This window comes from Cucurbita maxima, unplaced genomic scaffold, assembly GCF_002738345.1.
Source record: "Cucurbita maxima cultivar Rimu unplaced genomic scaffold, Cmax_1.0 Cma_Scf00007, whole genome shotgun sequence".
Classification (NCBI taxonomy): Eukaryota; Viridiplantae; Streptophyta; class Magnoliopsida; order Cucurbitales; family Cucurbitaceae; genus Cucurbita; species Cucurbita maxima.
In genome coordinates, this window is record NW_019272023.1 from 4,474,874 (window position 1) to 4,486,703 (window position 11,830).

General features: G+C 36.2%; 2 protein-coding genes across 2 annotated transcripts; both read left to right on the plus strand.

The window, feature by feature from the left end:
* Positions 1-249: 249 nt before the first annotated feature.
* LOC111481941 (zinc finger protein 830-like) lies at positions 250-5,828 on the plus strand. Its single transcript, XM_023127560.1, has 7 exons — positions 250-487; positions 918-1,017; positions 2,752-2,962; positions 4,213-4,417; positions 5,102-5,177; positions 5,269-5,315; positions 5,401-5,828. Exons 1-7 carry the CDS (start codon positions 399-401, stop codon positions 5,582-5,584), a joined length of 912 nt encoding a protein of 303 aa, XP_022983328.1. The 5' UTR covers positions 250-398; the 3' UTR covers positions 5,585-5,828.
* Positions 5,829-6,712: 884 nt separating this feature from the next.
* Positions 6,713-8,753, plus strand: LOC111481940 (putative pentatricopeptide repeat-containing protein At1g09680). Its single transcript, XM_023127559.1, has one exon. It carries the CDS (start codon positions 6,789-6,791, stop codon positions 8,571-8,573), a length of 1,785 nt encoding a protein of 594 aa, XP_022983327.1. The 5' UTR covers positions 6,713-6,788; the 3' UTR covers positions 8,574-8,753.
* Positions 8,754-11,830: the final 3,077 nt, after the last annotated feature.

An 11,830-nucleotide genomic window follows, 5' to 3' on the forward strand; every position in this document is an offset into this window, starting at 1 on the left:
TAATAATATTTTGTAGGGAAAGAAAATAGTATAACGGGGAAATATAATTTATAAAAAACTAAATTTCAATATTACAAATATTTATTCATTTACATACATACATATACATATACATACATATATACATACATATATACATACATACATACATATACATACATACATACATATATATATATATATATATATATATATATATATATATATATATATATATATATATATTATAAGCCCCGCCTCGAGTTTCTCTCTCTAAAATTATTGGTAAACGAGTTTCGAGTTCAAACTTTTTGTCGGGTGATTTACCGAATCAAAAAAGAAGAACAAAGATTGGGGCATGAGGTTTGAGGCATATTTCGATCTGAACTAGGTCTGCAAGGAGGAAGAAAGAAGACCAAATGGATGCTCAAGCCAAGAGGAAAGCATTGTTTCGTGCTAAATTGAACGCCCAGAAGAAGGAAAAGCGCATCGATTCTCCTCTTGTCAGGTACATAACGATGAATATGGGAGCTTCAAGGTTCTTCACGGATTTCTCCTATCTACTTCGTTTTTCTCTGCTCCTATTTCCGATTTTGATTTGTGTACTGCAGTAGACTATTCGGTTAATCGCAGGTGGAAGTTACCAATGGGAAATTATGCTCTCATGGAATAGTTCGCATTAATTTTGCATTTAGCTCAGTACGCGTGTAGTTTTCTCTTTCCGTTAGTAGATCGGACTATTTTTCTCTCTATTTTCTTTACATAAGGGTGTCGTAGGAATGTATGGCAGTGGCACATAACTCCAGATATAATTTAACCGATTGATATTGGGGAAGATTGTATGATTGTTAATCGTCGTGGCTTATTCAGCTGTTTTTCCCTTTCGAAAATTATAGAGTTTAAGATTCATCAGCTAATATTTCAAAATGCACGAACAGGTACAATGAATTGGACCAACCTGTCTGTAGGGTTTGCGACATTGTATTGAAATCAGAGGCTTACTGGGATGCTCACCAGTCTTCTCGCAGACATCATGAGGTGATGCTTTACCAGATCAAATCTTATTAAAATATATTATGCATGGGCGCGCTGGTTTTTCTACATTGAAAAAATGAGTTTCTCTTGCTTGTTATTTGAAAAACAACGTTTAACAGGTAAACTTTTATTTCGGATTTTAATGATGAATGATTGGATATTTAGTTGACTCAACTCTCAAGTCGATGAATGATCGCTTCACCTACCTTTTTTTTTCTTTTTAAACAAATATTGGTAACTGAGAAATGTTTGTACGGATGAAGATGAGGTATTCCCACAAAGAAAATGCGGTATATAAGGGATTCCTAGTTAACGGAGATATGCATAACCTCATAATAACCGAATATTCTGAGAGTGAGCACAAAAGGAGATTCTATCCCTTTGAAAATCCTATATTTTCTTTCAAAGATAGATATTTTGTGGTAAACCCTTTTGGGAGAGAGGCAATTTTTTTTTAATATGGCAAGCTAGCTTATTTTCTATTTTATGGGGTGTTTGGTTGGAGAGAAACATTAGATTTTTAAATAGGTGTAGCAGTCATGTGTCGATGTTTGGAAGATGGAGCAGTCATTACTTCAGACCACAACTCTATATAGCCTGTTGAAAGGAGATCCTATCGTGAGCTGGATGAATGCAGCCTTGCTGATGCTATAAAGCCTAGACCAATGAGGACATTAGTAGATCAGTAGGAAATAGTTCTCCAAATTTCTTTTGCACATGATGGCCTGGTACGGAAAAGGTGGAGGAAATGTGGAGAAAATCTTTCACTTAAGGAACTTTCGCCTTCCAAATAGTTTTGATCATGGAGGAATTAAAAGGTGCTTGCTTTGTTGAAAGTTTGGAACAAGAGAAATCACAATAAGGTGATCACGGTTGACAAGAGATTCTTTTGAGTTATTCACATTATAAAGCCTCCTAATAGTAGATCTAAGAGGAGCATTTTGACTTTCAAGCCAATAGCCTACTATGTTCTAATAACATAGATTAGTATTTATTATCAGCTGAAGCATTTTCCTTAGAGTTTCGAGTTACTTTTGTTCTCAATTTGTGCACAGAATAGCAATAGATACTGCCAAAAATTGTTTCGCATCCAATCATTAACCCTCTCATTGTTGGGGGAGTTCCCTCTTCCCCTTGTCCTTAGTTCGTTTCTCTTTTTTCTGTTCTTATTATCTTTTCAATAAGAAACGTGTGCATTGATATCAATGTACGAAGGCAGCAACAACCTAAGGGCAAGGGAAGAGATTGCCTCCTCCCAAGAGACTAATGACAAAAAGCTTTCCAATCAAGAAGAATCATAGATACGGGGAAGTTACAAATGAATTTGCTGCTGCTGTAACACCACTAAGAAGATAAAAACGGAATGTTTGTACAAAAAGTGACTGATCTTTTCTGTTATAATCCATCAGGTTTCTTTAAAAAATAAGGGTGGAATATTGCTCTTCTACTATAGACTATTGCTTTTTTATGCTGTTAGAACTTAGAAGTACACAAGAGTCCCTTTCTCGAAGCTTTATTATTATTTTTATTCTTCACACTATACAATGAATGCTCATATGGATGTTTTCTCTTTTACTTGTTTATTCGTTTTGTTTATTTATTTGATTATTCTTGTTTACATTTTGTTTTCTCTACTAGCTCTTGATAGGGAACTTAAAGTTTTAAATCCTAATCCAACTCAATTTGAGCTGATTTCTGGTTGACTTATTACTGATGGGAAGTTATTGTAAATAACAGGCAATAAATAATCTCAAAGCTAATGCAGCAGGCAGGTCAGGAGTTAACGATATTAAAGCTGCGGCTCCTACTGAACTCCCTAAAAGCAGACCAATAGATTTGAAAGAGCAGAAAGCAATGACTGAGACATCAACAGAGTTCCCAAAACGTCAGTCATCATCTGTGCTTCCTTCAGATTTTTTTGACCAGAATGTCAAAAGGCTTAAAACTGGTAAGGAAATAGGCATGCTTGAGATTCTTATTATGCATGTATGCCTGAGTATAGATATGAACATATATTATTATATAATCATCTATAAGATGCATGTATAATATGCATGGTTGTGTATAAATTTTGTTTATTTATGTGCAGCTACAATATATATTTTAATGTATGCATGTGATAGTATAGGTTTCACTTTTATCTTGGTTAAAAATAAAACTTGCTGAGTTGGGATCCATCTCAACGTGTAATGAGATGGGAATGGGACATGGTATGAAACATATGTGAGATAAGAGTTACTCTGACGTTACTTGTGACTGTAGAGGTTGGGTGAGATAACAAGCAAACTGGCTTTTGACTTGGTGACATGATTGAGTCATAATTGACTTTAGCAGTACCTTGTGCGCCTCAAGGGAAGAAAGTGATGACTTCTTAACTCCGTTTCACCCTTTATTGAATTTAGTTTTCCATTGTAGTTGTAATTTTATTTGTCAAAATTATCCCTTTTTTGATTTGAATGTAAACAATCGCTGTATTGATATAGTGAAAAGCTAGTCCGTTCTAACAGAAGATCCCAGGTTACAACCAAAAGCACAAACTTCTTCTTGATACAAATCCAGTGACCATCCTAAACCAAAGTCTGAAACCTCATGAACTTCCCGAATACAATCACACTCTCCCAATTTAATCCAACTAAACCCTTACATAAAGCTTATTTTCATCTAGACAAATTTGCAATAAAATGATAGTCATGATTTATTATTATTATTTTTTTTAATTTTTATTTCTTTTTGTAAATCCACTGGGACCCTTTTTTTGGGTGGGGGGAAGGGATAAGAAAGACTTAGCTCCATTTTTGGGCTATTTGAGTAGCCTATTATTTCTTTCCGACCACCTTGTTATTCTACAATTGTTTTGCTCTTCCTTTGAAGAAAAATTTTACCCAACAACTGCGTCCACAGTTCATCCCTCCGAATAAATAAAATGTAACAGATATCACAACATGCAACGCAAAGGACTAAGCACTCAAGTGTCTATGCTGAGGTTTTTATGCCGTGTTTATACTTTCAATACTATCTGATCATACAAAAATTTAATACCATCTTTAGAAATGACATCTACGATGGAGTTCTTTCTTTTCTTAGCAGTTTTGATTCTATGGAAATAACCAGAAATTCATCACCACTAGTCATCCATATCGATGTGGTCTAGCATTGTCTCACTTTTCAACATGTCTAAGTTGATTTGTGTTCTTCCAGGAAAGGATGCTGAACCTGATTTACGCAGTGGTAGCATTGCACAGTCAGAGGCGATTACAAAGGCCAGTGACCTTGGTAAGAAATCTTCTATGAATGTTGGTTCAGAGGGGAAGCAAATAAAGGGATCTCTGCCCGAAGGTTTCTTTGATGACAAAGAGGCTGATTTGCGTGCACATGGCATAAAACTCGTTAAGCCTGATGTCAAGTAGGTTCTTCCCACTTGTTATGAACTTTGTGTTTTTAATTCGGTATCTCAAGTGTTTCTAATCCTTTTATCATATGTAACAATTCTATCATATTTCCTTGCTTGAGGGTAGGTGTTTTCATATTATCCTTAATATATTGTATTTGGTTTTATGTCTTATTCGTTCCTATATTTATTTGGCTGTAAATGCCAACCAGAGAGAATATTGGGAAATAGCTAACTGATGATTGGCTGTGTCGTTAGAAAATCTCTATCTTGCTTCTGTTCGACATTTCCTGGTGTTTGCACTGATTTTGCATTTTCCAATAAACATCTATTTTCTTCAATATTGCTGTGGAGTCTCTTACCATTGATTGTGCCACTTAATATTGTTGACTAGGTCGCAGAATTGCATGGTGTATCATTTATGTTGACTCCTATTTAATTCTTCCTACTTTTCCTTAAATATATGTATCTCTACTTCCACATATATCAGAGAACTGACAGCAATGATAGTGATGAGAACTGCAAATGGGGTTTTGCCTGTTGATTGTGTGTAAGAAATAATCTTATATGAACCTATGGAAAAAATGAGCAACCTTCTTGTTCAGCATTAATATATTGTTGTTGTGCATGCTCTTTTACTCCTTATAATCTATGGCCTGGGATTCCATAGGAGCTTGACTGTGTGTGCTTCATTATCAGAGATGAATACAAGGAATTTGAAAAGCTGATCCAAGAAGATTTGCAAGAGGTGGATAACCGTTTGGAAGAGGAGGAGGTAATGCCCAACTTGTATCCTCTCTGTCAATTAGTTGATTGTGGGTATTGGCTTGGAGTTATTATGCATTTTGTTGCTTTATGTACTACAGATTGATGCTGCCGAAATGATAGAGGAAGCTGAAACCTTAGAGCAGAAGTAAGTGAAGCACGTTAATTCCCGTGCCTTGTTCTTCTAATCTTCATTCCTGATTGCACCAAACTTTCTGGATTTCTGTTGACAGGGCCTACAGGGAGAGAGTAGAAAGGTTGAAGAGGAAGAAAATGGAGTTAAAGACCAAAAAAACAGTAGAACAAAGTAGAGCGGAGCCTGAAATTCCTACTAAAGAGTCTAGCCTTGACGATTCTTTGAGTGATGATGATAGTGACACAAATTATACAGTAGATTGGAGAGCTCAACACTTGTGATTGTAAGTCGATTCTAAATTTTTGATATCATATAAGATGGGACAAGGAAAAGGAGAGAAGGAAGTGAATCATGTGATAATGTAGATATTGATTTGCTGTTCAACCACATTGTAGCTTGGAATGAGTTATCAACTCTTGTTGCATATTGAAGGAAGGCTTAAAGCCGAAAATTTCTAGTGATGTTTTAGGATTTTTGAAAGTGGCCTATCAATGGGAATAAGAGTTTGCATCTCTTCTTTTGGTATTTAAGGGTTACTACTTGTCTGATTCATTTAGCAATACCTCTCTGTCGATTATTATTATTATTTTTTTGGTTCGATGTAACATTTGGGGTGGAAGATTAGCCTGACCTCTTGGGGAGCTTAGGTTGATAGCTTTCTAAGTTATTGATTCTTCAAACTTTCTTCTTTTTGTAATTCAATTGGTTGGTTTAGACCATAAATTTAATGATGAGTATCGATTGAGAAGGCTTCTACCCATTTGCATATGCTTTGTCAATCTCTCATGTAATCCAAAGTTGAACTAGAAAATTGAGTAGCTATTTTGGATTGTTATTGGAAGGTTAGATATATGATCGTATTAATTAGTATTAATTATTCTTAATCAGTGGTAAACTGTCCCTTTCTTGTTGTGCACTCACATTTTAGTACAACTTCATTCAGGTGACTTGTTTTTAAGATCTCATTATTGAACTGACAATTGAACTCATAGCTCTTATTATTATTATATATCAGTGTACTTCAAGTATTGGTTTGTAGATATGCGTCAATGAAATAGGGATAGGAGGAACCAATTTCGAGCACAAAACATTAATAAGAAACCAACTTCTATCGGTGCTTAGTACATTTTATGAGTGTTTCAACTTCTTACTAATATTATTACATTTATAAGATTCAAAAGAGTTATTTTATACCTATTCAACAAATAATTGTAGAGCAGGAGATTGAACCATTGACTTTTGAAATGGTAATTAGTAATTGATATCTTTAACAACTAAACTAAGCTCGACATCCCATCCTAGTCATGTCGGCTTGAAGAACACTTTTATTAGGAAGGGAAGAAAAAAAAGTGTTTTTGGGAAAATAGGGCGGGAAATTTGAAAGCAATAGAATATAAAATGATGTATGCCATTTTCAGTCACTGCTCGCTGGTGAAATTATGTTCTTCCTCTAATGGCGCTCGCCCGCCTCATCGAATCACATCCATGGCCGCCAATTCCACATTCAAACTCTCCAATTTCTCCAGTTCCCTCCCCTCCAAACCTTCCTTCCGCTACTCCACATGGCACTCCCCGCCGCCTCCGGCGGCGGCAGCCGATCCTGTACTCGCCGCCGTCTCCACAGCCATCAACAACGTCGAAACAAAGCCTCTCGCCTCTTCTCTTCGGCGGCTCCTCCCTTCCTTCAAACCTCACCATTTCATTGACCTCATTAACCATAACCCCTTCTCTCTCTCCCCTGTCTCTCTCTTCTCCTTCTTCAATTGGCTCTCTTCTGTCCCCACCTTCCGCCACACCCTCCAATCCTACTGCGCTATGGCTAATTTCCTCTGCACCCATCAAATGTTCGAAGAATCACAATCGATCATCCGATTTCTCGTCTCCCGCAAAGGTAAGGACTCGGCGGCTTCGATCTTCGCCGCGATTCTTGAAATTACAGATACGCGTTGTTCGAATTTTGTATTTGATGCTTTGATGATTGCGTATTCGGATTCTGGGTTCATCTCCGATGCGATTCAGTGCTTTAGGTTGGTCAGGAAGAGAAATTTTCAAATCCCGTTTCGTGGATGTGAGTACTTACTTGATAAAATGATGAATTCAAACTCCCCTGTTACGATTTGGACGTTTTATCTGGAAATTTTGGATTCTGGATTCCCGCCTAAAGTAAAGTATTTCAACATTTTGATTAATAAGTTCTGTAAACAGGGTAGCATTAGAGATGCCAGGTTGATCTTCGATGAAATTGGGAAGAGGGGTTTTCGTCCCACAACTGTTAGTTTCAATACCTTGATTAATGGTCTCTGTAAATCCCGAAATTTAGATGAGAGTTTTAGGTTGAAGAAAGCCATGGAAGAGAATAGAATATATCCTGATGTTTACACTTACAGTGTTCTGATTCATGGGTTATGCAAGGAAGGTAGGGTAGATGATGCAGAACAACTGTTCGATGAAATGCGTCAGAGAGGATTAAGGGCAAACGACGTTACATTCACTGCTTTGATTGATGGGCAATGCAGGAGCGGACGAATTGACTCAGCCATGAACACTTATCAGCAAATGTTAGCCATGGGAGTGAAACCAGATTTAGTTATGTATAACACACTCTTGAATGGCCTCTGCAAAGTTGGGGATGTTAGTAAAGCTAGGAAGCTGGTCGATGAAATGAAAATGGTGGGGATGAAACCAGATAAAATCACTTACACAACTCTCATAGATGGTTACTGCAAAGAGGGAGATTTAGAATCAGCCATGGAGATTAGGAAAGGGATGAATGTAGAAGGGGTTGTTCTTGATAATGTAGCATTCACAGCCATTATTTCAGGTTTGTGTAGAGATGGAAGGGTGATGGATGCAGAGGGGACCTTGAGGGAGATGAAGGAAGCTGGGATGAAACCCGACGATGCGACGTATACTATGGTGATCGACGGGTATTGCAAGAACGGCGATGTTAAGCCGGGGTTTAAGTTGCTGAAAGAGATGCAGAGAAATGGCCATAATCCTGGTGTGATAACTTACAATGTGCTTATGAATGGGCTTTGCAAGCAAGGACAGATGAAGAATGCCAATATGCTGTTGGAAGCAATGCTTAACTTAGGAGTAACTCCTGATGACATTACATACAATATTCTGTTGGAAGGGCACTGTAAAAGTGGAAGAGCAGAAGATTTCCTTCACCTCAGAAATGAGAAAGGGCTCGTAGTAGACTACGCGTATTATACTTCTTTAGTCGGTGAATACGATAAATCATTGAAGGATCGTCGAAAGAGGTGATGAAGGTATGTTGCGGAATTCAAACTTGTCTTTCGATTGATCATTGCATTACTTCTCTATATAGAAAGTTAGCATGATGGAGATATCTAAATGTGTCTAGTCGCCTATGGTCGCCTAGAATCAAGCACGTTATGTGACCGCATCTTTCTCTTTTAAGTATAGATTAGTTAAGCAGTATGTGATCAAATTGCATTTGCGATCGTACCCTAATCAACACTTAAGAATTAAATACATAGGTCTATAATAATAAGAGCTAATTAAATGAACATACAATTCTATGGGTCCTATAAGCTTTATTGCATGCAAGGGTAAAGACAATTTTATATGTTGAAAAATCATACCTTAGTCCACAACTTTGACTAACTTTTGAAAAATGGTTCTATACCATAGTCTTTAATATAAAAATAATTTCACTAATTGCTAAGTTATATGTCATCCTTTTTTTCTTAAACAAATCTCGAGGACAATATAGAATCATTTTTCAAAAGTCGTTAACTAAGGTTTCATTAAATTACCGTTTTAAATTTTTGGAAAGTTCACTATCTCTGCACCTCATTTCTTTGTTCTCTTATCTACTTTTTAGGAATGTTTTTTTGAAAGCCTAGCAGAATCTTAAAAAATACATTTTACTTCTTTTGTTTTTTAACTTACAACTCAACCAAAATCGATCCAAATTAGTTGGCAAAGATAGTTTGGAGATATGAAGTCGATTTAGTTCGACTAGTTCTGTTTTTTCGATATTAGCTTCCTACCAAAGCCGATCCGACTTAGTTAGCAAAGATAGTTTAGAGATATGAAACGGGTTTGGTTCGATCGGTTCGGGTTTGCAGCTCTAATTTGGGAAGAAGAGGGGGAAAAGTCGTTGCAGCTTCCCTCCAAAACCTGTCCATTTGTGCAAGGAAATAAAGTGGGCGAGCACTAAAGGGCAAAGCCGAAAGGAAGAGGCAACAAACAGGCTGTCATGACACTCATTTGGGGACCAAAACTAAAAGAAATGCACTGTTTAGAGACATATTTCAAACAAGACGGCAAAGTCTTCCCATTTTCATACCCATTACCCTACAAATTCAAACAACCCAAAAACCCTCTTCTTTTTACCCTACTTACTTTTTGGGAAATGTGTCACAATCGTAAAAAATATCATCCATATCTATAATATACTCGAGTAAAGGAAAGGTACATGAATGAATTGATACCACATTTAAATGAGAGCAATCTTAGGATAAGATGACTAAGTTATTACTTGTACCAACAAGATACACTTTCTTTTTCAGTGGTTCAATTGTAGAAACTCCATAATTAATGTGCTTTACTTTGAGTAATTCTATACTGGGTGATCTTTTCGTAAGACGCATGTGAATGAAGACAAAAAAAAAATGTTGGAAAGACTCGTTTTGATTAGTAGGAATAGTATTCACTCTTAAGAAGCGAAGAACGCAAGTTTAGGGTTTAGGGGATGCAGAGGAATATCGAGGCCAACATATCTAACTTAACATGTTCTACGCACCATCAATTATCTCACTTTTTGAACGATGACAAATCAAGAAGAACAATTGTCTGGCGCTCGTGCTTAACCAAACACAAAAATAATTATTATCAAGAATATTCCTCATAAATAAAATAAAATGGAATAAAAAGAAAAGGTTAATAGATTCGTCACTTAATTGAAATTTAAAGGTGAATTAAAATGAGAAGATTAAAAGTGGAAATTTGAAAGGACATAGAATAATGTAAACCTGTAACGCAATATACAGTGTTGGTCGAGTTGTTGGTTGGTTGGTTGGGTTCTCCAGAACCACTTTCCCTGTCGTTGTCGCCGTGGCTGCTTACCCAGCTCACCCATTTTCCAGCTGCCCTTCCCCTCCCTTCCCTTGCGTTCTTATCAAGTTTCATACAATCCATTTAATTTTCTTCTACTTCATCATCAAATTTCCATTTAATTATTCTTTTGACTTCGTATAAAAAGTTTAGATGCGCTCGATCCTATGCCAATACATATAGCAATGATATGACTCGATCTGTCATCAATCAAGTCATTGATAGATATGCTTTTTATGTGAAGTTAAGGATTCGAGTTTCATTATACTGTTTAGGACGGATGGTCTCTACGTAACGATTTGATATTGTATCTGCTTTTTTTTTAGTTTTACTGAAAAAAAAATCTCATACTAGTAGAGATAGTTGTTTGTACTGTTCGAGACTCAAGATTTGGATTAGGGTTCGAAATTTGGATTTGCACTTAAGATTTTGACATTCTTTTGCATTCTCGTACAACATTATTTCGTCGACCACTTGTCACAATTGCACTCTTGATAGCAGCGGACTTGCGATTGTGTACTAAGCCAATTCGTTCTTATGTCGCCTACGGCCAAACGGTGTATGCTCGAGCCTCTGACCTCGGTTTAAGAAGAAGGTTTTAGAAAACGAGGGCAAAGAAAGATTTTGAAAGAGACGTTATATATGCAAGCAAGAGAGTAACAACGACTCACAGTATATTACTATTGGTAGAGGAAAGTCTTGTTAACATACGTTTCTCTTACTTGCATGTTTCTTAAATATTCTTAACAGGCTGTTCCACATAGGGATGCTCCAATTCTACATGAGCACACTTCACTTTTGAGTTCATATGATCGAGTCGTCATACAAGAATGTGTTTTGTTAATATAAGTAATAACTATGTTGTTTCATTCATGTACTCTTCTCTATCGTATTAGTCTTTAAATATCCACGATCTTCTCTCTATTTATTCATACGACATGAGCACTACCAACAACTCTCCCCTTGAATAAAGGACTATTAAGCTCTACTAAATTCTTTGGGTTCATATGTAACTCTCATCCGAGAATTTGTTCTTTATTGGATCGAGTCAGGTCACTCATTATGAACCCATTATATTGTTTGAGAAAGAAATTGAGATCCTAGTTGAGAAACATGATCCGAGTGAATATGTATAGCTATAAAATTTAATTAATGTCGTTCGAGTTTTCGATTCCATACTCCTTTATTCACGATCTTCCTTCTGATTAAACTCCAACACAAATTTATACATAGGTATCTGTCTCAAATATAGACGCAAATAATTGCTCGATTTTAATCCTTCGAAATGAATTTTGTCACTTGCTATAAACTTTTCTCGCTTCAATCTTGCTCATATATCGTCCCGACTCCAATCATCTCACTCATGGTAATTCTTTTGACCACAGTAAAAGTAAAAAAAAAAAAAAAAAAAAAAAAAAAAAAAAAAAAAAATTTTTTTT

Bases quoted from the DNA above. Each gene is read 5' to 3' on its own strand.
- LOC111481941 (XM_023127560.1), top strand. From the start codon at position 399: ATGGATGCTCAAGCCAAGAGGAAAGCATTGTTTCGTGCTAAATTGAAC. The intron at 1,018-2,751 runs GTGATGCTTTAC...TGTAAATAACAG, and splicing joins CTTCTCGCAGACATCATGAG to GCAATAAATAATCTCAAAGC. The intron at 5,316-5,400 runs GTAAGTGAAGCA...TTCTGTTGACAG, and splicing joins GCTGAAACCTTAGAGCAGAA to GGCCTACAGGGAGAGAGTAG.
- LOC111481940 (XM_023127559.1), top strand. From the start codon at position 6,789: ATGGCCGCCAATTCCACATTCAAACTCTCCAATTTCTCCAGTTCCCTC.